Raw genomic sequence first — 24,949 nt, forward strand, 5'->3', positions numbered from 1 at the left:
CCTTCTGTTACTGTGTCTCCCTCTCTCAGTGCCCTTCTGTTACTGTGTCTCCCTCTCTCAGTGCCCTTCTGTTACGGTGTCTCACTCTCTCAGTGCCCTTCTGTTACTGCGTCTCCCTCTCTCAGTGCCCTTCTGTTACTGCGTCTCTATCTCTCAGTGCCCTTCTGTTACTGCATCTCCCTCACTCAGTGCCCTTCTGTTACTGTGTCTCCCTCTCTCAGTGCCCGCAGTTACTGTGTCTCACTCTCTCAGTGCCCTTCTGTTACTGTGTCTCCCTCTCTCAGTGCCCACAGTTACTGCATCTCTTTCTCTCAGTGTCCTTCTGTTACTGTGTCTCCCTCTCTCAGTGCCCTTCTATTACTTAGTCTCCCTCTCTCAGTGCCCTTCTGTTACTGTGTCTCCCTCTCTCAGTGCCCTTCTGTTACTGCGTCTCCCTCTCTCAGTGCCCTTCTGTTACTGTGCCTCCCTCTTTCAGTGCCCTTCTGTTACTGCGTCTCTATCTCTCAGTGCCCTTCTGTTACTGCATCTCCCTCTCTTAGTGCCCTTCTGTTACTGTGTCTCCCTCTCTCAGTGCCCGCAGTAACTGTGCCTCACTCTCTCAGTGCCCTTCTGTTACTGTGTCTCCCTCTCTCAGTGCCCTTCTGTTACTGTGTCTCACTCTCTCAGTACCCTTCTGTTACTGTGTCTCCCTCTCTGTGTCCTTCTGTTAGTTAGTCTCCCTCTCTCAGTGCCCTTCTGTTACTGCGTCTTTCTCTCTCAGTGCCCTTCTGTTACTGCGTCTCTATCTCTCAGTGTCCCTCTGTTACTGCGTCTCTATCTCTCAGTGCCCTTCTGTTACTGTGTCTCCCTCTCTCAGTGCCCTTCTGTTACTGCGTCTCCCTCTCTTAGTGCCCTTCTGTTACTTAGTCTCCCTCTCTCAGTGCCCTTCTGTTACTGTGTCTCCCTCTCTCAGTGCCCTTCTGTTACTGCGTCTCCCTCTCTCAGTGCCCTTCTGTTACAGCGCCTCCCTCTCTCAGTGCCCTTCTGTTACTGCGTCTCTATCTCGCAGTGCCCTTCTGTTACTGCGTCTCTATCTCTCAGTGCCCTTCTGTTACTGCATCTCCCTCTCTCAGTGCCCTTCTGTTACTGTGTCTCCCTCTCCAAGTGCCCGCAGTTACTGTATCTCACTCTCTCAGTGCCCTTCTGTTACTTTGTCTCCCTCTCTCAGTGCCGCTCTGTTACTGTGTCTTCCTCTCTCAGTGCCCGCAGTTACTGTGTCTCACTCTCTCAGTGCCCTTCTGTTACTGTGTCTCCCTCTCTCAGTGCCCTTCTGTTACTGTGTCTCACTCTCTCAGTACCCTTCTGTTACTGTGTCTCACTCTCTCAGTACCCTTCTGTTACTGTGTCTCACTCTCTCAGTGTCCTTCTGTTAGTTAGTCTCCCTCTCTCAGTGCCCCTCTGTTACTGCGTGTCCCTCTCTCAGTGCCCTTCTGTTACTGCGCCTCCCTCTCTCAGTACCCTTCTGTTACTGTGTCTCCCTCTCTCAGTGCCCTTCTGTTACTGCGTCTCCCTCTCTCAGTGCCCTTCTGTTACTGCGTCTCCCTCTCTCAGTGTCCTTCTGTTACTGCGTCTCCCCCTCTCAGTGCCCCTCTGTTACTGTGTCTCCCTCTCTCAGTGCCCTTCTGTTACTGTGTCTCCCTCTCTCAGTGCTTCTCTGTTACTGCGTCTCCCTCTCTCAGTGCCCTTCTGTTACTGCGTCTCTATTTCTCAGTGCCCTTCTGTTACTGCGTCTCCCTCTCTCAGTGCCCTTCTATTACTGCGTCTCTTTCTCTCAGTGCACTTCTGTTACTGCGTCTTTCTCTCTCAGTGCCCGCAGTAACGGCGTCTCTATCTCTCAGTGCCCTTCTGTTACTGCGTCTCCCTCTCTCAGTGTCCTTCTGTTACTGCGTCTTTCTCTCTCAGTGCCCGCAGTTACTGCGTCTCTATCTCTCAGTACCCCCCTGTTACTGCGTCTTTCTCTCTCAGTGCCCGCAGTTACGGCGTGTCTATCTCTCAGTGCCCTTCTGTTACTGCGTCTCCCTCTCTCAGTGCCCCTCTATTACTGCGTCTCTATCTCTCAGTGCCCTTCTGTTACTGTGTCTCCCTCTCTCAATGCCCTTCTGTTACTGCGTCTCCCTCTCTCAGTGCCCTTCTGTTACTGCGTCTCTATCTCTCAGTGCCCTTCTGTTACTGCGTCTCTATCTCTGTTACTGCGTCTCTATCTCTCAGTGCCCTTCTGTTACTGCGTCTCTTTCTCTCAGTGCCCTTCTGTTACTGCATCTCCCTCTCTCAGTGCCCTTCTGTTACTGCATCTCCCTCTCTCAGTGCCCTTCTGTTACTGCGTCTTTCTCTCTCAGTGCCCGCAGTTACTGCATCTCTATCTCTCAGTGCCCTTCTGTTACTGCGTCTCTATCTCTGTTACTGCGTCTCTATCTCTCAGTGCCCTTCTGTTACTGTGTCTCCCTCTCTCAGTGCCCTTCTGTTACTGCGTCTCCCTCTCTCAGTGCCCTTCTGTTACTGCGTCTCCCTCTCTCAGTGTCCTTCTGTTACTGCGTCTCCCCCTCTCAGTGCCCCTCTGTTACTGTGTCTCCCTCTCTCAGTGCCCTTCTGTTACTGTGTCTCCCTCTCTCAGTGCCTCTCTGTTACTGCGTCTCCCTCTCTCAGTGCCCTTCTGTTACTGCGTCTCTATTTCTCAGTGCCCTTCTGTTACTGCGTCTCCCTCTCTCAGTGCCCTTCTGTTACTGCGTCTCTTTCTCTCAGTGCACTTCTGTTACTGCGTCTTTCTCTCTCAGTGCCCGCAGTAACGGCGTCTCCCTCTCTCAGTGCCCTTCTGTTACTGCGTCTCCCTCTCTCAGTGCCCTTCTGTTACTGCGTCTTTCTCTCTCAGTGCCCGCAGTTACTGCGTCTCTATCTCTCAGTACCCCCCTGTTACTGCGTCTTTCTCTCTCAGTGCCCGCAGTTACTGCGTGTCTATCTCTCAGTGCCCTTCTGTTACTGCGTCTCCCTCTCTCAGTGCCCCTCTGTTACTGCGTCTCTATCTCTCAGTGCCCTTCTGTTACTGTGTCTCCCTCTCTCAATGCCCTTCTGTTACTGCGTCTCCCTCTCTCAGTGCCCTTCTGTTACTGCGTCTCTATCTCTCAGTGCCCTTCTGTTACTGCGTCTCTATCTCTGTTACTGCGTCTCTATCTCTCAGTGCCCTTCTGTTACTGCGTCTCTTTCTCTCAGTGCCCTTCTGTTACTGCATCTCCCTCTCTCAGTGCCCTTCTGTTACTGCATCTTCCTCTCTCAGTGCCCTTCTGTTACTGCGTCTTTCTCTCTCAGTGCCCGCAGTTACTGCATCTCTATCTCTCAGTGCCCTTCTGTTACTGCGTCTCTATCTCTGTTACTGCGTCTCTATCTCTCAGTGCCCTTCTGTTACTGTGTCTCCCTCTCTCAGTGCCCTTCTGTTACTGCGTCTCTAACTCTCAGTGCCCTTCTGTTACTGTGTCTCCCTCTCTCAATGTCCTTCTATTACTGTGTCTCCCTCTCTCAGTGCCCTTCTGTTACTGTGTCTCCCTCTCTCAGTGCCCTTCTGTTACTGTGTCTCCCTCTCTCAGTGCCCTTCTGTTACTGTGTCTCACTCTCTCAGTACCCCCCTGTTACTGCATCTCCCTCTTTCAGTGCCCCTCTGTTTTTGTGTCTCCCTCTCTCAGTGCCCTTCTGTTACTGTGTCTCACTCTCTCAGTAACCCCCTGTTACTGTGTCTCCCTCTCTCAGTGCCCTTCTGCTACTGCGTCTCTTTCTCTCAGTGCCCTTCTGTTACTGTGTCTCACTCTCTCAGTAACCCCCTGTTATTGTGTCTCCCTCTCTCAGTGCCCTTCTTTTAAGGTGTCTCCCTCTCTCAGTGCCCTTCTTTTACAGTGTCTCCCTCTCTCAGTGCCCTTCTGTTACTTAGTCTACCTCTCTCAGTGCCCTTCTGTTACTGTGTCTCACTCTCTCAGTACCCTTCTGTTACTGTGTCTCACTCTCTCAGTGCCCTTCTGTTACTGTGTCTCCATCTCTCAGTGCCCTTCTGTTACTTAGTCTCCCTCTCTCAGTGCCCTTCTGTTACTGTGTCTCCCTCTCTCAGTGCCCTTCTGTTACTGTGTCTCCCCCTCTCAGTACCCTTCTGTTACTGTGTCTCCCTCTCTCAGTGCCCGCAGTTACTGTGTCTCACTCTCTCAGTGCCCTTCTGTTAGTTAGTCTCCCTCTCTCAGTGCCCTTCTTTTACTGTGTCTCCCTCTCTCAGTGCCCTTCTGTTACTGCGTCTCCCTCTATCAGTACCCTTCTGTTACTGTGTTTCCCTCTCTCAGTGCCCGCAGTTACTGTGTCTCACTCTCTCAGTGCCCGCAGTTTCTGTGTCTCACTCTCTCAGTTCCCGCAATTACTGTGTCTCCCTCTCTCAGTGCCCTTCTGTTACTTAGTCTCCCTCTCTCAGTGCCCTTCTGTTACTGTGTCTCCCTCTCTCAGTGCCCTTCTGTTACTTAGTCTCCCTCTCTCAGTGCCCTTCTGTTACTTAGTCTCCCTCTCCCAGTGCCCTTCTGTTACTGCATCTCCCTCTCTCAGTGCCCTTCTGTTACTGTATCTCCCTCTCTCAGTACCCTTCTGTTAGTTAGTCTCCCTCTCTCAGTGCCCTTCTGTTACTGTGTCTCCCTCTCTCAGTGCCCTTCTGTTACTGTATCTCCCTCTCTCAGTACCCTTCTGTTACTGTGTCTCCCTCTCTCAGTGCCCTTCTGTTACTTAGTCTCCCTCTCTCAGTGCCCCTCTGTTACTGCATCTCCCTCTCTCAGTGCCCTCCTGTTACTTTGTCTCCCTCTCTCAGTGCCCTTCTGTTATTGTGTCACCCTCTCTCAGTGCCCTCCTGTTACTGTGTCTCCCTCTCTCAGTGCCCTTCTGTTGTTGTGTCTCCCTCTCTCAGTGCCCTTCTGTTACTGTATCTCCCTCTCTCAGTGCCCTTCTGTTACTTAGTCTCCCTCTCTCAGTGCCCTTCTGTTACTGTGTCTCCCTCTCTCAGTGCCCTTCTGTTACTGTGTCTTCCTCTCTCAGTACCCTTCTGTTACTGTGTCTCCCTCTCTCAGTGCCCGCAGTTACTGTGTCTCACTCTCTCAGTGCCCGCAGTTACTGTGTCTCACTCTCTCAGTGCCCTTCTGTTACTGTGTCTCCCTCTCTCAGTGCCCTTCTGTTACGGTGTCTCCCTCTCTCAGTGCCCTTCTGTTACTGTGTCGCCCTCTCTCAGTGCCCTTCTGTTACTGTGTCTCACTCTCTCGGTGCCCTTCTGTTACTGTGTCTCCCTCTCTCAGTGCCCTTCTGTTACTTAGTCTCCCTCTCTCAGTGCCCTTCTGTTACTGTGTCTCCCTCTTTCAGTACCCTTCTGTTACTGTGTCTCCCTCTCTCAGTGCCCTTCTGTTACTGTATCTCCCTCTCTCAGTGCCCTTCTGTTACTTAGTCTCCCTCTCTCAGTGCCCTTCTGTTACTGTGTCTCCCTCTCTCAGTGCCCTTCTGTTACTGTGTCTTCCTCTCTCAGTACCCTTCTGTTACTGTGTCTCCCTCTCTCAGTGCCCGCAGTTACTGTGTCTCACTCTCTCAGTGCCCGCAGTTACTGTGTCTCACTCTCTCAGTGCCCTTCTGTTACTGTGTCTCCCTCTCTCAGTGCCCTTCTGTTACGGTGTCTCCCTCTCTCAGTGCCCTCAGTTACTGTGTCTCACTCTCTCAGTGTCCTTCTGTTACTGTGTCTCCCTCTCTCAGTGCCCTTCTGTTACTGTGTCTCCCTCTCTCAGTACCCTTCTGTTACTGTGTCTCCCTCTCTCAGTGCCCTTCTGTTACTGTGTCTCACTTACTCAGTGCCCTTCTGTTACTTAGTCTCCCTCTCTCAGTGCCCTTCTGTTACTGTGTCTCCCTCTCTCAGTGCCCTTCTGTTACTGTGTCTCCCTCTCTCAGTAACCGCAGTTACTGTGTCTCCCTCTCTCAGTGCCCTTTTGTTACTTAGTCTTTTTCTCTCAGTGCCCTTCTGTTACTGCGTCTCCCTCTCTCAGTGCCCTTCTGTTACTGTGTCTCCCTCTCTCAGTGCCCTTCTGTTACTGTGTCTCCCTCTCTCAGTGCCCTTCTGTTACTGTGTCTCTTTCTCTCAGTGCCCTTCTGTTACTGCGTCTCCCTCTCTCAGTGCCCTTCTGTTACTGTGTCTCCCTCTCTCAGTGACCTTCTATTACTTAGTCTCCCTCTCTCAGTGCCCTTCTGTTACTGTGTCTCCCTCTCTCAGTGCCCTTTTGTTACTGTGTCTCCCTCTCTCAGTGCCCTTCTGTTACTGCGTCTCCCTCTCCGTGCCCTTCTTTTACTGCGTCTCCCTCTCTCAGTGCCCTTCTGTTACTGTGTCTCCCTCTCTCAGTGCCCTTCTGTTACTGTGTCTTCCTCTCTCAGTACCCTTCTGTTACTGTGTCTCCCTCTCTCAGTGCCCTTCTGTTACTGTGTCTCCCTCTCTCAGTGCCCTTCTGTTACTGTGTCTCCCTCTCTCAGTGCCCTTCTGTTACTGCGTCTCCCTCTCTCAGTGCCCTTCTGTTACTGCGTCTCCCTCTCTCAGTGCCCTTCTGTTACTGTGTCTCCCTCTCTCAGTGCCCGCAGTTACTGTGTCTCACTCTCTCAGTGCCCTTTTGTTACTGTGTCTCCCTCTCTCAGTGCCCTTCTGTTACTGCGTCTCCCTCTCCGTGCCCTTCTGTTACTGCGTCTCCCTCTCTCAGTGCCCTTCTGTTACTGTGTCTCCCTCTCTCTGTGCCCTTCTGTTACTGTGTCTCCCTCTCTCAGTGCCCTTCTGTTACTGTGTCTCCCTCTCTCAGTGCCCTTCTGTTACTGTGTCTCCCTCTCTCAGTGCCCTTCTGTTACTGTGTCTCCCTCTCTCAGTGCCCTTCTGTTACTGTGTCTCCCTCTCTCAGTGCCCTTCTGTTACTGCGTCTCCCTCTCTCAGTGCCCTTCTGTTACTGCGTCTCCCTCTCTCAGTGCCCTTCTGTTACTGTGTCTCCCTCTCTCAGTGCCATTGGACAGTGAGAGGTACCTGGAGAAAGTGGCCCAAACACTTATTGGCTGGAGAACATGTAACTGCATCTACAACACTCACAGTAGGCCAGAACAATCCAATCCAGCTAAGCTCGGCATGTTGTGCATAACGGAGAGTGATGGGAAGAAGGGCCCCTGTGTGGTGTGTACATTCACCTATGACATCAGTGACTGGCGAGTTAGGAGGTACCGTCCTTTATTCCTATCTTTCCTGACCTTTGTATCTAATTTTAGGGAGACTCTGGTGGCCCTGTGGTTTGCAATGAGGATGAAACCTGGTTCCTTGCTGGAGCAATCAGTTTTTCCCAAGGGTGTCATCTTCTGGACAGTCCTACTATCCTCACTGCGGTGTCCTCCTACCTGGACTGGATCAGCCGCTGGACGAACTCTACAGCAGCCTTTTCCCCCCAGACTATTGTAGTCACGGACGATGTGGACAACGACACCTGCAGCGACCTTCTCAGTAATCAGACCTTAGGTAACGTCCGACACTGGAGACGCTCAGCAGCTCCTCAAGGCTACTTATAGAGCGCCAGCATATGCCGTTGCGCATTGCAAATGGGAACAAAACAGCAATATAACGAGACTGGATGATAGCTGAGAGATAGAGAGGTCAGAGGGCCCTGCTCGCAGACTTACACTCTGTAGGGAAACAGGCATGTGATACACGATGATAGGTACCTACTAAGGGTATTGAATTCAAGTCGGAACTGCTGTCTTGTCGGATAGACGGCAGTTTCCGACTTTTTTGGGTCGGATACTGTTCTGACCTATTAAATTGGGCTGACATTTTTCCGACAGGTCGCAAATTCCGACTTATTGGAAAACACGTGGATCGGCTGATTAGCCGCGGATCTACGTGTTTTGTCAGATTCGCGGCCAAATCTGACAGGATTTTAAAAAAAAGTCGGATTGACATTGTCGAGAATGGCCAAATCCTGTCGGATTTGGCCACTAATTGAATACTGAAATGTCGGACCATCAATTGAATACACCCCTGAATGTATTACATTATCGGGAAATGAGTGATGCATAGTAGGTTGACATTCAATAGGTCAATATCATATAGCCGACATGAATTAATGTCGGCAGGTACAAAAGGTTGACACACAAATGGTCGACACACAAATGATCAAGTTTTATGGGTTTTTTACATGTTTTCCCAATTATTACTTGATTTACTATCCACATGGACTACGATTGGGAAGAGTAACCTATGAGTATTTGCCTTTGCTGCTTTTGGGAAGATAGACATGCCATCTGCCATTATGTCTCCCAAGGATGTGGAATCTCAGAAGCAGATGTTTCTGGCACAAGAAGTCCTGGGCCTTGGCCGTGGCAAGTGGACCTCTGGAAAGATGGGCATAGGGCATGCGGAGGGGCCCTTATCTCAGCCTCCTGGGTGATAACGGCTGCACAGTGCTTCTTGAGGTAAGATAATCCACAATGGTGGAATGGAGGGATGGGATATAAAAACTGAGCTAGAAGAAACAGAAAAAAAAAGAGGTCACTGTATACAGAGACATAGAGGAACTAATCTGTGGAAGGAGTGAGGTTGGGGGTGATAGAAGCAGTCAAAGAGACCGGGTGGAAGATATTATTTGAGCAGGTAAAGAAGAGAGAAAACACTGATAAAAATGTATGGGGTAAGGAGAAAGGGATGATAGAGTAATAACGGAGAAGAAAAGGAAGTGGAAAATAGAAAATGGGTTACAGAATTGAGGGAAAAATGAAGGTTCTGAAACTGCTGTGAGCTGTAGATGTTGTGCCCAAGTCCTTCAGCCCCGGGGGATCCAGACTTTGCTGACCCAGGTTCCTTGTTCCTCTCTCGATCATGCAGCCCCGATTCTTCAGAGTCTCCATCGGACTGGTCTGTATCAGTGGCTACTGGGACGCCTGCGATGCAGAACTTCACCGTGCAGGAGATCAGTATTCACGGCTCTTACATCTCTTATGAAGAAGGGAATAACGTCGCCCTCGTTCGACTCTCCCAACCAGCACCATTACGGCCATACATCCAACCAATATGCCTGCCCGATTCCTCCCATCTCATGCCGTATGCGGCTTCCTGCTGGCACACCGGTGGTGGTGGCCTGCTTCCGGGTGAGTAATGCTCTTTGACCCATTTACCTCCAGAGATTACAGGCAGGTGATCCTGACTCCACAAACGGAAATTAATATACTGCATGACACAAATGATTTCTCATAAGCTGAATTAAGTTAAATAAATATGTCATATAATGGAGATGTTGAGGGTTATCTAGAGAGCCTGGGGCCACTCAGACATCTGCAATTGAAGCACCTGGTCCCTAGCCAGCCTGCTGAACACTCTCATCATGGTTATCAAAAGATCTCTATGGCCTGCGTGCTAATATACCTGACCATACATGACTGTTGCAGGCTCAGGTGACTCACCAGCTTTTGCAGCCGGCTGTGCCTTACATACTCTGTACTGTACAAATCCCAAGCATGTATCTATCAACACTTGTATTCTGTCCCTCAGATGGGCAGGTAGAACCTCCCCGAGGGGTGAAGATGGAGCTGATTGGTGCGAACCAATGCAACTGTATCTACAGCCAACCCAAATCTGCCAACCACAGCGTGTCCATATTGCCTGGCATGATATGTGCGGCCAGACTGGAGGGGAATGGCAGCCAGTGTCTGGTGAGTAACCCTTGTGGGCGAACACGGTGGAATCCTAAGTTTGTACAATGGGGTCACCTTTGCCATATAGCTCCTCTAGTGGTAGGAGTATGCTATTGCAGGAGGAGTCTGCTCCCCTCATCCACCCACAAAGCCACTAAACTGTATTTTCAGTGATTTCCATCATAAGGTGATCTTCATGCATATAGCCCCTGCTCTTAACCAGCTGTATACTATGTTTTATTACTCTGCCTTCCTTATGTGTTGTTCCCAAGGACTTTATATCATCTAGAAAAAGCAGCTTACATGCTACTGTATACATTGCTGTGTGGTTACAGCTGTACCCAATGCATTGAGCAGAGCTGACTGACAACATATCCAACTGTAATGATATTATTCAGCTCTGGCTGATGCAAAGACCTGGATGAAAAGCGCAGAAGGAATCCAGTAATATTACAGCAACGTATTTCGCAAAACTAAGGACAAATACAACATATCTGGACTGGTACAAGAAGGAGCCTATGGTAACTGCACACAGTACGGATGTGCACATGGGCCCTCATTCCGAGTTGTTCGCTCGCTAGCTGCTTTTAGCAGCATTGGACACGCTAGGCCGCCGCCCTCTGGGAGTGTATCTTTGCTTAGCAGAATTGCGAACGAAAGATTAGCAGAATTGCGAATAGAAAATTCTTAGCAGTTTCTGAGTAACTCAAGACTTAGGGGTACATTTACTAAGCAGTGATAAGAACGGAGAAGTGAGCCAGTGGAGAAATTTCTCCATCAACCAATCAGCGGCTCTGTATCATTTTATAGTATGCAAATTATAGATGTTACTTCAGTGCTGATTGGTTGCCATGGGCAACTTCTCCACTTGCTCACTTCTCCGCTCTTATCACTGCTTAGTAAATGTCCCCCTTACTACTACACTGCGATCAGCTCAGCCCGTTTCGTTACTGGTTTGACGTCACAAACACGCCCTGCGTTCGGCCAGCCACTCCCCCGTTTCTCCAGACACTCCCGCGTTTTATCCTGGCACGCCTGCGTTTTTCCACACACTCCCAGAAAACGGCCAGTTTCCGCCAGAAACACCCACTTCCTGTCAATCACACTCCGATCACTTCAACGATGAAAAATCTTAGTTCGGAGGTGAGTAAATCTACTGAGTTTTGTGCTAAAATACTTAGCGCATGCGCACTGCGTACCATGCGCATGCGCATTTTCGCCTTAATCGCTCCGTTGCGAAAATCAGCAACGAGCGAACAACTCGGAATGACCCACATAGCTGGAAGATGCTATCAGTACTACACATGCATCTGAGTCGCGCTGCGCATGCGCTACGGAATGGTGACGCAGAACGAATTTGGCGCAGGGAGTGTGGCTTGTAGTGGTCCTACCCGGGAGGTTACAGGGGGTGGTACAACAGATGCGGGTGTGTCGCTGACAGCGGCTGGGTCTGAAGTCGCAAATCCGCAGCCGCGTCTCCCTACGACTCAGAATCAGCTGCAATGTGTAGGTGTAAGTCTGAGAGCCGACCAGCTACGTCCTATTTATTGGAGAGAGATAAAGTACCAGGCAATCAGCTCCTAACTGCCGTGTTACAGGCGGTGTTTGAAAATGACAGCAGCTGATTGGTTGGTACTTTATCTCTCTCTGCACTTCCTCTCTCTGAGCCTTGATACATCTCCCCCACAGTGAGATAATAATAACAAATGAGAGACCGTTATTAACAGTAGCACTCGATAAGCCAGTGCCCTGGGATAGGCGGACAGAAAGGACCAGAATCACTGACCAACACAGTCGCATCACCTGGCAAAACTGCTCTGGGCTGGGAATATTTGCCAGGCAGTACTGTGGTAATGACTGTGCCCCCCAGGAAATGGGCCCACGGCGAGGGTTGCATTGGCCAGTTGCCGATAGTTGTAGAGACGCCTGCCCACACCTGTCCCAGTCCCCCTGTCACGGCTGTTTTTTTTGCAGAACGAGCCCGGGGCACCGCTCGCGTGTAAGGAGAATGGAACTTGGTTCCTGATTGGTGTGCAAAGCTTTGGAGGAGAGTGTGAGAAAGATGCAGACGCTGCACTCCCGGGAGTGTTCACTCAGCTGGCAAAGTATGAAGACTGGATATCCAGGGAGACGCGGGATGCTCTCTTCATCCCACAGATCTATACCCCTCCTGCTGAGATGGACACGGACAGATGTTCATACAACAGTCCAAGAGGTAGGATGCAATCTGTGCAGGACCTGCTTATGTCACCTGCGTAATAATGTCAGCATTAGACTGTGCGAGTGGGCCCAGTACTGCCCAGTAACTGAAACCAGCTCAATGTCTACCATCATTGCAAAGCACCTGTCACAAGCAATCAATGGAATAATGGGACCAAACAGTAAGAAGACTGTCACCACAGGAACCTATCACAGCAAGACAGAAACCTTTATTATCCAAGCAACGCGTTTCGTGGGTACTACTCTCCACTGGGCATTAGGAAATACAGGTTTCATGGTGGTAGTGAGGTGTATCCTTATATTATTTATATATTCATTAGCAGCAAACATAATATACAGAAAATTATGTCAATTTGATCTTTCCTGGCCATCATTATACTTGTATTTTCCAATGCCTGTCCAAGAAACGCGTTGCTTGAATGAAACAGGGTTTCCAACTAGGCGACTGCGAAACGTTCCTGTGGGTGGGATCAGTGAAATCTCCTTTTATCTATGGTGACTTGTAGTTTTTTTTAATTGAGTTTGCTTGGTTGGTATTAGCAGTTATGTCCCTATGTTGGGCCCACTCAAGCCCTTCTACTGCCACCGCCAAGAAGTACTTTTTACAAATAGATGACAGTCTGGGACATCTTCCTTTCCTCATCTGCTGTCCTATCCAATCAGTTGGAAAGGTTTTGTTCCTTTGCCTGTCTTCCACTCTCCATTATCCAGAGATAAGTAGATGGTCTGTGTGTGTGGCAGGTTGTGGGCACTCAGTCACGTCGCCAGGCTCCGGACCCGTTGGTGATGCCACAGAGACAACATGGCCCTGGCAGGTCAGTCTGCAGCTGTACGACACTCACATCTGTTCTGGGGTCCTGATCGCTGAAACCTGGTTCCTCACGGCAGCGCACTGTATTCCCAGGTACACGCCACAGAGAGCCAAAGGGCGGATCCCAGGCTAGTTCTGTCTGTCTGGTGTCCCCGAAATCAGCCAATGTTCCACCTCTCTCTCCTCTGCAGATTCACGTCCATCAGAGACTACACAGTCCTACTAAGCCGGCAGCTCCAGTATGGTGAGAATCCTCGAGAGATGACTCGTACCATCAAGAGGGTGGTGTACCACCCAGACTATAAGGCGAAGACCGGAGAGAATGACCTGGCACTGGTGGAGATGGACTATGGCACCACATTCAGTGACTACATCATGCCCATCTGCCTCCCCCCTGACCAGACCTTGCCTCCTGCCACCGGGTGTTGGGTCAGTGGATGGGGGAGACTGTACCCCTCAGGTAGGATGTTGGATACTGGCATGGAGTATTATCAAGCTCTATCAGTTCCATGGCAGGCTTCTGCGTTATAGGATAACTGAGAATGATGTGACCGTGGTAACACTTTTGTACTCTTGGGGCCTGATTCAGGGCCGCACGAAAAGCTGATGCATCTGCAAGTTGGCACACTGCGCATATGGCCAAGACTGTTGATGTGAGCATTTGCATCTTTGCAGATATACAGATGGAGCCATGCTCATCTTGGCTTTTCTACTGCGACTAGGTGTACTATGGTTTATTAGCATAAGCCTTTCATCTATTGCTCTCAGATGCAATACAATACAGAGAGAACAATACATCCAGGGATTAAGTCCGACTGCCCTGGCTCAATTAATCCAATTAAAGCCAAAGAGGAGGAGGACTCCATCTGTACAGGGATATTCAGAGTTGCACGGAGGTGAGGCTGGATCTCTGGATGAATGGTGGCAACAAGGTGTTTGCAATTAACATAAGCGTGCAGTGGGCACGTCACGGAGGTGTAGGGAGAATTCTGGGTATACAGAGGTTAGCGCATACGCAAAGATCCAGCTGTTACAGAGGGACAGGGATGGTTTAGACTCTCTCAGAGGTAGATCCATAGGTGCGGCCAACTCTAGATACGAGCCGATGTCCGCAGCTCTCTTCAAGCATGGAACGTGTGTGGCTCTGAATCAGGCCGTTATAGTCACTATGCCGCCATTTCTGTATTACTGATGTGTATTATACACGGCCATAATTACTGATATGGACACATATGATACACTGCAACAGATCTTGATGGGTCATGGACGACGATGCTTAGGAGATCCGCGACTACTGTTTATTAATAAGAATAAACTTGAAGCTTGATGGTAGGTGTATAGGGGAACCAATGGTAGCATGTAATGTATAGGAGTATATGCCCCCTAGTGGAAATCCCACGGCGGAAACGTGGAGGCAGAGCTTTATTTTTATTACATAGATGTTTGTCCGCCGCCATGCTATTATCCTCTGTGGGAACTGCCCTGTGCAAACACACCGCACAGCTGACTGCTGGCTGAGATGGGAATGAGTGGGTTGGCGACAGAATACCAGCGCTGCATCTCATTCAGTTAGACTTTGTATTAGCTTAACAACTTCACAGGAGTGAACAGGATCTGGGCGATCATTCATTAGTGCTGTGAGAGCTGATGGGCTCTTTGGGATTGGTCTCTCATGGGTTTATCAGACAGTCAGTAGACCTTACTCATTGCCTGTTATAGCATTTAGGTGTCTTGTTCTGTAGTTTTAATATTATCCTTCTCGTTACTGACCCTACTTGTTACAATATGGCTGCCGTCCATCCTGACTTTTGCTTAGATACTTGTTGTTCTTGACTGCCGCCTGCCCTGACTTTTGTCCATTACCCTTTATGATTGTATGCTACCGGCCCTGACCTCAGCTTGTGACCTTATTATTCTGTTAGACATCTGCCCCAAAATAGGATCTATACCCAGCTATTCTTACTGTATTGCTAATTATACAGTCTCCAATATATACATGTTTGCACCAGCTGCTTTTTAAAGCTATACTACCAAGTAAATATGCTCTGGTGGCCCCTGATCCCACCTGAGGCAGTTGAGAGCACAGCAAGGGGTCTGGGAGGCTACAGAAGCATTGCTATAGTGTCCGACCCTGGGAAAATTGGCAGGACAACCCAACAGCTCACCCTAAGCACCACTGCATGGCCACAAGTCCTGCTGAGTTCATGAGGCTCCACAAGCAGAGTCCTGCCCATGGTGTTTGACTTCCACCCTGAACCCATGTGAGTGCTCTTAGTATCTACATGGGTTCCTGTAGGTATATGTCACCAATATGATCAGATGACACCCTCACAGTCCTTTGTATCCATGTTTGTGCTTTGATCATCCAGAAAGCATCTCCTTCCTTCCTCCGCTGAGGCATCTGAAGGTCTCTCTGCTGGATGGAAAAAATTGTGGTGGTCAAGGAAACGTTGCAGGGGGCAGCAGACAAGAGCAGCTTTGTGTGGCCGCTAAAAGTGACAACACGTTTTCCTGCTTGGTTTGTATTATTATTATTATTATTACCAACATTCTTTATAGAGCACAAGCAGCCCCCACAATTATTTATTACTGGTGAGAAGAAGCACACTAATAACAGACATACGTAGAGGAAAGAGGGCCCTGCTCGTTAGCTTGTCGTCTATAGGAGTTTATACACGAGAGGAAGTGAAGTGTACAGGCAGCAGTGGGGAAACCAGGAGGCAAGATAGGAGGAAGCGTCTTGCTCAATGGTCTGACTTTAGCCCATCAGCCTGTGTCATGGTTGCACCTTCCATCACAAATGTGAGAAAAGTAGTTTTAGAATTAATGGAATATTTTTTGGCAGGTATTAATTCCTCACATCTTCTGTCTGGTTCACTTGCAGAAGACATGTCCCCAGTTTTCCGTTCCTCCTCTTCTCACCGTTATCACCTCTCTCCACTTTCCCCCAGTTGGACTCCAGTGCCCCCCTTGTGTGTCAGACACGACCCGGAGGCCCCTGGTTCCTGTTTGGTGTTGGCAGCCAGAAGTCTCCGTCCGTGAGGAACGCATGCCCTGGGAACTTCACCGCAGTCCTGCCCACAATGTCCTGGATCAGACAGGTGGTTCCCAGAAGTGACCTTAAAGACTTGCAGGGCAATGAGACCATCCCAGATGCAGGACACAATGGCACAACGACCGCTGGCACGACAACAGTGAGCACACCACTGCAGAACAGCACAACGATAACACCACACAGTACCAATACTACACACCCGGCCAGCAATGTCCCACTTGGAGGAGATCACAACCTCACCACCAAGGCAGGCCATTCCTGCTTGGACCACAATGGCGAGGATGGAGTAACCTGTGTGGAGGACACAACAGCTGGTCCATACAACATCATCTCAACCTCTTCTTCTAAAGGGTCAACAGAACAACCTGGTTCTACAGGTAACACGCCAACAACGAGGTCGGCAGGAGAAACCTTTAGATGGAGCTGGCTTCTCCACAGCTTCCTATCTATCCTGTGCCTTGGCCTGTGCTGATCCTTCAAAGGCCGGTTATCCATGCGGACGGATATCTGCTGCCCCAGCAGCTCCACAGGCACACAGTACCCTCATTGATCTAGATTCATCCGTTGGGATTCCACCCAGAGATTCCACCCAGTTATTGGTGCAACTTGTACGATTATTATAATTTCCCTAACCACAGTTGCCTGGGATCAGCCAATATCTGAACATTGTTCTAAAGGCTCAGAGACAAAGCTGCTTTCCAGAGAAAGAGTATATTTCTTGTATAACGCAACGTGTACCCTTTATCATGGAGGATATATATGTGTGCCACATGTATATGTTTCATATATGTTCTAAATATGTAAAAAAAAATGTGAAGCGATGCTTGATCGAACGTAAGGGTGGAAAACGCTGTATATAGCTGGATACACACCCTGCGACCATGCAACCCAGGCGATGCGGTGATGCAACGATACATCACATCCACCGTACATACTAAATGATCCCATGTACGCCGTCACGATGTGTTGTTTCATGCAACTTGTTAAATCCACCGCGTCATCACAATCCATCTTCTCATCGTTCAGGGAAGAATAAGTGGTCCTAGATCCAGGGACATAGTTACTATGTCTATCCTTCCTCTGCCTGATTCTCATCTCACATTCAAATGTATATTTTTAATAAACATATAATATTTTTAAATATCATCGCCTCAAATTTATGATACAGGTTTATAGGCCCCTGCGCGCTGTGTAATATAAAGCTACAGCCACATCTGTTGCGTTAAACCCAAATGTTGCTGGTTGGTGATAACAGACGACGCAGGCTGTCCTCTGGTACGAGATCATATGGCCACTGGGTGGCACTGTTCTGTATTTGTCTACAGAAGATACTTGAATTTATAGTCCTTAATAATGTGAATTAAACTTAGATAGATAGATAGATAGATAGATAGATAGATAGATAGATAGATAGATAGATAGATAGATAATCATAACTTTGACTATATGATGTTCCGTAGGATGGCAAAGGGCACAAAACCTAGTAGCCAGCCTTATTTAGTCTAAGAGCTGGCCCTCTTAGACCTTGTCTTCTGGGAAAGAGACAGATAGGATTTGATCAATTTAATTATATCGGTAAAGATGGGATTTTGTTCTTCAAACCTTAGGAAGTCATCAGCTACTTCCCATAATGAAGTCATAACCCAATGTCATCAGAAACCACAGAATTCCCTTCATAATTGTAACATTGTAGCCACTAGTCCTGTCTGACCTATCTGACATGTGAACACTTTAAGAACACAAAATATGAACATTATCACTAGGGTTTAATAATGCAACAAAGCCACATTTTTTTCTGAATAGAAGTAGTTATATCAAAAAGACAAATATAAGTGCAAAGCAGAGTTTCAAATATAAAGGAAATAAAACAGAGAGCCTGTAAAACTATAACCACAGAATCTCTTGGGTAATCTGGAGGATTGAGTTAATTCCTTAGAAAATGACATTATGCAATCAAATGTCATTGTTATTTCAACCTTTTTTCTCCTTGTCCAGACCCCATGCCCCCGCTACCCCACCCCCACCCCCTTTTGTCCTCACTGGTAAAGCTGCGTTAACCCGCCTGCCCACTTTATAACTAATCAATTGTTCTATATTCTCCAGGCAGAGTTTTAGTAATAAAAGAATTCGAGGGACAAACTAGGCCCGAGAATAGATAAGCATCCTGGGTTTTTTAAAGAAGGAGCCTGGGGCAGGGAAGGGGAGAAAAGGGGAGGGGAGGGGGGGGGGGGGGATAGAGCAGGTAACATAGCAGCATCCTATAGGAAAAGGGGGAGGAGACTTACCTGGGAGGTACAAAAGACCAGGAATGCCAGGCAGGATCCCTCTTTCATGCTGATCAAGGATCCAAGAAGGCACCGCCATCACAGCTCCTGGAATCAAGAGAAAGGAATAAGTACAAGTTTATTATAAGCCCTCTTATACACTTCATTATACCCACACAGCAGCACAAAGTCAAAACCCCCCTCATTACAGTCACCACACAATTCAAGCCATACACCAGACGCAGCCCAGGCAGCTAGCGCCCGCACACCAGTATGCCCAGACCCAGGAGGAATGCCCCCCCCCCCCCCCGCCGCCTCATCCAGGCGGACCAGGCAACGCACGGTCCCCAGCGCGCAGCTCCCCCCCGAGGGACCCGGCCGGGATCGGCGAGACCGCCGCCCGCGTCACCCCTCCACACGTGGCTGGCGCGCGGCGGCCCGGAAGCGGCCTCCGGCGAGCCAGCACACACCCAGCCGCAGGCCGCACCCCCCTCCTTCCGGCGCCGAGCGATCGCGTCGCGCTCGGCGCCGCCCAGCAACAAACCCCGTCTACGGCGGGTCAGGCCCCGCCGCCAGAGCCCGCACTAACGCCCCCAGCAACGCTGCACAGTAGCGGCGCGCACCTGGTTGTGTGGGAGCGGCAGCAAACTCAGTTAGCGGCTCCGGCGGGACAGACCCCGCCGCCGGAGCCAGTGCACACCCCCCCCACAGTGCTGCAATTAAGCCACCCGTACCCCCCAATACTGTCCCGGGGCACCCTCACGCCGCAGCAGCAATACGCGGCGACGCAGCAGCTGGGGTGGGGGCAACAGCCCGCAGCGCTCCCCCCCCCCTGGTGGCAGGCAAGCATGCACCTCCCCCCGGCCCATTACCCACACTGGGCGGGATATTGGCCTACCAGTACCCAACCCCCATGGTACACAACCCCTGCGCAGCCCACAGCAGCAAGCCAGCATGCACACCCGGGAGGAGCACATATAGGGGTAACCACACACCAGCCGTGCGGCTTACTCCTCCCCTTAGAGGGCGGGCCGCAGCAGCAGGGGCAAGCAAGGGAGGCAGGGGACAGCGGTAGAGCGAGGGCAGGGGACCCCGGACAAGAGCATGGGGCACAGGCCCCACAGCCGTTAGAAGGGCAGCAGCAGGGGCGCCAGGCGGAGCGCACACAGGCGCAACCGCCAGATACGTTACACGTGTCCTATGTGAGTTTACAGGTTCCAGCCCCCATAGAAGGTAGACAACCGGCAACCGGGTCATCAACGGATCAAGTCGCGGCGGGCGCGCTGCGCGACGAGCGACAGAACGGAGCGGCAGAGATGGACAATCAGACACCCGCGACGTCAGGAACAGGTGAGCAAAAGTCTTTTTCTAGCAGCAGCGAATCATACACTGACTCGAGCGACTCATCTAGCTCCGCCGAAAGGAGGCAGCAGTTCAGAAAATATTTTAAGCGCAAAAGGAGTAGCAAGAAGCGCAACAGGGAAGCGGGGAAGAAAGGGGACGCGGGGCCAGATTCGCAAGTGAGCATGGTGCACTGCGCCAATACAGCAATATTGAGGAGGATTAGGCCAAAGATAAAGGATGGTATACGTAAGGGGAAGTTTGTTGACGTCTTCGCAATGACGGAGGAAGCGAAGCGCAGTCTAGAGGCGGCTAAGGCAGCGGGCGCAAGGGAGGAGGAGGCGCGGAGAGATTACGCGCATTGGACGGAGGGTATGTATGTTTTCGCAGCATGCTACATTGAATCAAGGCCAGCCGAGGCTTTAAACATCCTCCGGTACATGCACATGATACATAGCATGTACATGACGGCCAGAGCATGGGTTTGGAGGCAATATGACGAGAAATTTAGAAAAAAGCAAGAAGGTTTGAAGGTCATTAGCTTCGGGGTGAAAGACGTAGAAGTTTGGCTGGAAGTCACAAATCAGGCGGCGCAAGCAGCAGAACGCAGGCAGCCCTTTCTGCCAAAAGCAGGCGGTAGCACCACAGCAAAAGGAAAATGCTATGCGTTTAATTCCGCCACATGCAGCAGGGGAGCGGGTTGCCGTTACAAACACACATGCATGCGCTGCAGCGCAAATCATTCAGCCAGGGACTGCAGTCGCGCCCAGGGTAAAGGGGGGGATAAGCAAGGCGCCCTCCCCAATAAATACTGAACCGCTACAGCGGTGGCTAGGCCGCTACCCGCTAAGAGGGGAGGCGGCCTTTTTGGAGAAGGGGTTCACGGAGGGTTTCAAGTTGCCACTAGAGAGGCCAGTGTCAGCAGTAGCGAAGAGGAATTTAAAATCAGCAAGAGATTTCCCGGAGGTGGTCAAGGCCAAAATAGACGGGGAAATTCAATTGGGGCGCATGGCGGGACCATTCCCCTCGCCACCCCTAGAAGGGCTGTGCGTTTCACCGCTAGGGGTCGTCCCTAAGAAGGAGGCAGGGAAGTTCCGGTTGATACAGCACCTGTCTTTTCCAGAGGGCGAATCAGTAAACGATGCCCTAGACCCCCAGGCTTGTAGCGTATCATACCAATCGTTCGAGCAGGCGCTGGCCATGGTGCAGGGACGCGGCAAAGGGGCGTTGCTAGCGAAAGTGGATATCGAGTCCGCGTTTCGCCTGCTACCACTCCACCCAAATTCCTTCAAGTACATGGGTTTTAAGCTAGGGGAGCAATACTACATAGACAAATGCTTACCAATGGGTTGCTCCATCTCATGCGCTTTCTTCGAGCGATTCAGTTCATTCTTAGAATGGTGTGTAAGGGCAGGGACAGGCGCGAGCGGAGTAACGCATTACTTAGACGACTTCCTGCTAATGGGCCCTAAGGGCAGCAAGGAGTGCAAGGAGCTATTATTTGCGACGCAGGCGCTTTTCAGTCAGCTAGGGGTCCCGATAGCAGCAGAAAAGACGGAGGGGCCCACGCCGAGGCTAACGTTTCTAGGCATAGAGATCGACACGGAGCTTGGCCTGTGCCGCCTACCGGTAGAGAAGATAGAGAAACTAAAGGGCAGGCTGCTGGAGTGCGCAGGGGCGGAAAAAGTAACGCTTAAACAGATGCAGTCGCTGTTAGGATTGTTGAATTTTGCATGCAGGGTCATTCCCATGGGCAAAGTGTTTTGTCGCAGGTTAGAGAAGGCGACCTGCGGGGTCAAGAAAGCGCGATATAAGATACGCATATCAAGCGAGCTGAGGCGGGACATGCGGGTATGGTTGGAGTTCCTAAAGGAGTTCAATGGGGTCCGAATATGGATGCCCGAGCCGGTGCACAGCGCAGGGCTACAGTTATACACCGACGCCTCTGGGGCAGTCGGCTTCGGGGCTTACTTGGGGGGGGAGTGGTGTGCGCAGCCTTGGCCGGAGGCATGGAGAGAGGCCGGATGGACAAAAAACATGTTGCTGCTGGAGCTCTTCCCGATAATAGTGGCGGTGGAGTTATGGGCAGACAGGTTGGCGAACAAAAGCATAGTATTCTGGTGCGACAATTTAGGGGTGGTACAGGCGATAAGCAATCAGAAAGCGGAATCACCACAAGCGCTCAGGCTACTGAGGCACCTAGTGCTGCGCTGCTTGCAAAAGAACATAGACTTCATAGCGCGCCACGTCCCGGGGGTGGAAAATGAGATTGCGGATGCGCTTTCCAGGTTCCAGTGGGATAGATTCAGGACGCTCGCGCCACACGCCAGGTCGGAGGGTTTACACTGTCCTGATTATATCTGGCAGATTATCAAGCCGGACTAGCAAGACTAGCAAGAAAGGCAGTGGCACCGCGGACGCTGAGGACGTACGAGGCGGCTTTCAGCGAATGGCAGGCGTTCAGGATAGGAAAAGGAGAGGCGGGTAAGAACGCTCGCGAGGAACTGTTGCAGTACGTGTGGCAGGGGTATAGCAAGGGGAGATCTAAGGCAGCAATGTCCGCAGCACTGGCAGGGATAGCATACGTCTCTAAGCTGAGAGGGGAAGAAGACCCTACAAAGTCATTTTTGTTGGCAAAAGCCCTAAAAGGGTGGGCAAGGGAGCAGGCAGCGCCAGGCGATGCGCGCAGGCCCATAGGGCGCCCCATGCTTAAGAGCTTAATAGAAGTAGTCAGTCGCATCGCAGCGGACGAGTACGAAACAGGGCTATTCCGCCTAGCTTTTTCCCTCGCCTTCTTCTGGGCTTTCAGGGTAGGGGAGCTGGTAGCAAGCTCCAAGAGTTCAAAAGATTCGGGCCTACTGTCAGGCAACGTAGCGGTGGAGAAAGATAGGGTGCTCTGCAAGATACACAAGTCAAAAACAGATCAGTTAGGCCGGGGGCGCTGGGTAGCGATAGGCAGGCAGGAAGACGAAAGCACATGCGCAGTGGCACTGGCAAGCGATTACGAGCGGAAACGCCCGCAGGGGCACTGGCCGCAGTGGTTAGTGCATGATAGCGGATCCCCCCTGACTAAATTCCAGTTCCAAAGCATATTCAAGAAAGGCCTGAGGGCCTTGCAGCTGCCCGTAGGGCAGTACGGTACCCATTCCTTTAGAATAGGAGCGGCAACTTGTGCGGAAGCAGAGGGGTTGCCGGCAAGCGAGATCAAAAAGCTAGGCAGGTGGAAATCAGGAGCGTACAAGTTATACCTTCGCGTGGAAAAGCAAGACTAGAAGGCAGCGCGGCGTCTTTCGCGAAACCTAAGGCCTTAAGCCGCCCGCCATAAAATGGGGGAATGAAGGACTTTTTCCATTTTTGCCCTCAAACAAAAAGAGGTTTTGTGGTTTTCACCTTCATATGGGTCGCGCGAAAGTTCGCAACATAGGTCCGCATACAGCAGGGGGTAACGGATATGTGTAATTTTACTTTTCAGGAGGGGAAAAGAAGGACGAGAAAGTCTGGATGGTCGGCCACTCGTATATTTACTGGGCCAGCAGACACAAATCAGCAGGGGGCTTAGCACAAAAGTGGGGGACAAAGGTGGAATGGATAGGCATCAGGGGGTTGAGGTGGAACGGGCTACGGGACACGCTGCTAAGAAACGAGAGGACACAAGGGATACCGGGGAGGGTCGTAATACACCTAGGGGGCAACGATCTAGGAAAAAGCAAGGGGAGCGAGCTGATTACGGCAATACAAGCTGACATACAATGGCTGAAGGGCCGGTGGCCTAATACAGGGATCACATGGTCCGATATAGTCCCAAGGGCGCAGGGGGGCCCGGGGTTAGAAAGGGTCAGAAGAAAGGTGAACAAGGCGGTAGCCCGGCTCTTAACAGGAGAAGGCGATACAATCGCCAGACACCCGTTGTTGAGGTTCGGAGAAGAGGGACTATTCAGGCAAGACGGGGTACACCTGACAGAGAAAGGCTTAGCTTTATTCTTGGGCGACATAGCAGAAAGCGTCGGCAGGAGGCAGGAGGTAGCAGCGGGTGGCGGGCCTGGGTTCTAGGAACCAGGCTATGGCGGCAAGCAGTGCTCCTCGGCAGTCTGTAGTAGCGCAACGTAGGTTGGCCGGCACTTCCCCCAGATACTCGGCGAGTTTGTCGTGGCCTCAAGGGCCGACACGGTCGTCATCTTAAGGGTGGACCGGTGCTATGCCAATGGTGGGAAGTGGTACCGCTCAGCTAACTTGCGCAAGGGCGGGACTTAGGTTCCGCCCCGTTGTTTAATTTAGAAGAAATTAATACGGAGGCTGTAGCCGGGGGTACACACTGCTTTCTCGCCACCCACTTATAGAGTACCAATTCTAATTCCATCAATAAATTTGGCTGTGACCTTTTAAATCGCAATTCAGTTGTCCGAGTGTTTATTGGGGGGAAAAGGGGGTAAGGGGTGGACGGCGAGGCCATTAATAAAATCAATGGATGACTTAATTGCAAAAACTATAACTCTCATCTGGAACATCTCATAGATGTGGCAAGAATTCCACTAAACCTGCTGTAGTTTTCTACACATACTATAACCACACGAAACATGATCTCAATATTGTTTAAGAGTCCTATATCATCCCAATAGGTTACAGTGGTGTGTACAGAAGTTTTCCACAACATTTATTATGTGATCTCATTCTTTGACTAAACCTAGTTTCCCAATCTCCATATTGCGTGAACTTTTTGCAAGTATATCGTCTTCCTGCCTCCAGTGGTTTTACCGAACCTTTAAGGACCTTTGACATCTGAACTGGGTAATAGAAGGGTGGTGAGAGCTCATCTATGAGGACAGGGCATGGCAGTGGCTCCCAAACTTCAATCACGGCGCACTAGAGTACCACCATGTGTTTCACAGCACCCCTAGGCCAAACGTTTCTTACTGAGCTCTTCTGCAAAATGATTACATTATGGGTCAGATTTATTAAGCCTGGTGAAGTGATTAAGTGGAAGGTGATAAAGCACCGGCCAATCAGCTCCTAACTTCCATGTCACAGGCTGGGTTTGAAAAATGACAGTTAGAAGCTGATTGGCTGGCGCGTTATCACCTTCCACTTTCTAACTTCTCCAGGCTTATAAATCTGCCCCTAAGTAGCTGGTGTTGACCTCTCATCCTTAGTTTCAGGTGTGTGCTGGTGGGCGGGGCTGTACTTCTGTTTGCTCACATATTATATGACTGCCAGCCACTAGCGCTGGTCTTGCCAGTCACATGGCCCATAAATAATTTGTGCCCAGATTTATCAAGCCTCGGAGAGTGATAAATGGGGGCCTTGGTTTGGTACTGGACCCCTAACCCACGGCACTCCTGCAAGTGCTCTGTGACACCCCAGTGTGCCCCGGCGACGTCGCCCAGCTTGGGAACCAATGAGGTAAGGTAACTGGTCTTCCCACGTCTTTCATATGGAATTCATTAACCCTTTGTTTCCTTATAGTGAACGCTGACTTGCTGGAAGCTATTTCATCTGAAGCATTGCCTGATTTCAGAAGATATCATCCGCTGCAAC

The 24,949-nt window shown here is 50.5% G+C and overlaps 2 protein-coding genes across 2 annotated transcripts in view; one reads left to right on the forward strand and one right to left on the reverse strand.

The window, feature by feature from the left end:
• LOC134944432 (serine protease 53-like) overlaps positions 1 to 16,898 on the forward strand; it is a 69,098-nt gene extending 52,200 nt beyond the window's left edge. The window contains 10 exon segments of the mRNA XM_063933007.1: positions 7,056 to 7,222; positions 7,315 to 7,558; positions 8,361 to 8,511; positions 8,921 to 9,165; positions 9,584 to 9,744; positions 11,701 to 11,941; positions 12,688 to 12,850; positions 12,949 to 13,217; positions 15,127 to 15,275; positions 15,709 to 16,898. Coding sequence (XP_063789077.1) covers positions 7,056 to 7,222; positions 7,315 to 7,558; positions 8,361 to 8,511; positions 8,921 to 9,165; positions 9,584 to 9,744; positions 11,701 to 11,941; positions 12,688 to 12,850; positions 12,949 to 13,217; positions 15,127 to 15,275; positions 15,709 to 16,284 — 2,366 coding nt within the window. The 3' untranslated portion in view covers positions 16,285 to 16,898.
• The window catches only part of LOC134945741 (cardiotrophin-2-like), a 32,253-nt gene continuing 15,501 nt past the window's right edge, over positions 8,198 to 24,949 (reverse strand). Inside the window, exons 4-5 of the mRNA XM_063935200.1 lie at positions 18,098 to 18,184; positions 8,198 to 8,561 (exon numbers count right to left, since the gene is read on the reverse strand). Coding sequence (XP_063791270.1) covers positions 18,176 to 18,184 — 9 coding nt within the window. The 3' untranslated portion in view covers positions 8,198 to 8,561; positions 18,098 to 18,175. The remainder of the gene's footprint in view (positions 8,562 to 18,097; positions 18,185 to 24,949) is intronic.

This window comes from Pseudophryne corroboree, chromosome 7, assembly GCF_028390025.1.
Source record: "Pseudophryne corroboree isolate aPseCor3 chromosome 7, aPseCor3.hap2, whole genome shotgun sequence".
NCBI lineage: Eukaryota > Metazoa > Chordata > Amphibia > Anura > Myobatrachidae > Pseudophryne > Pseudophryne corroboree.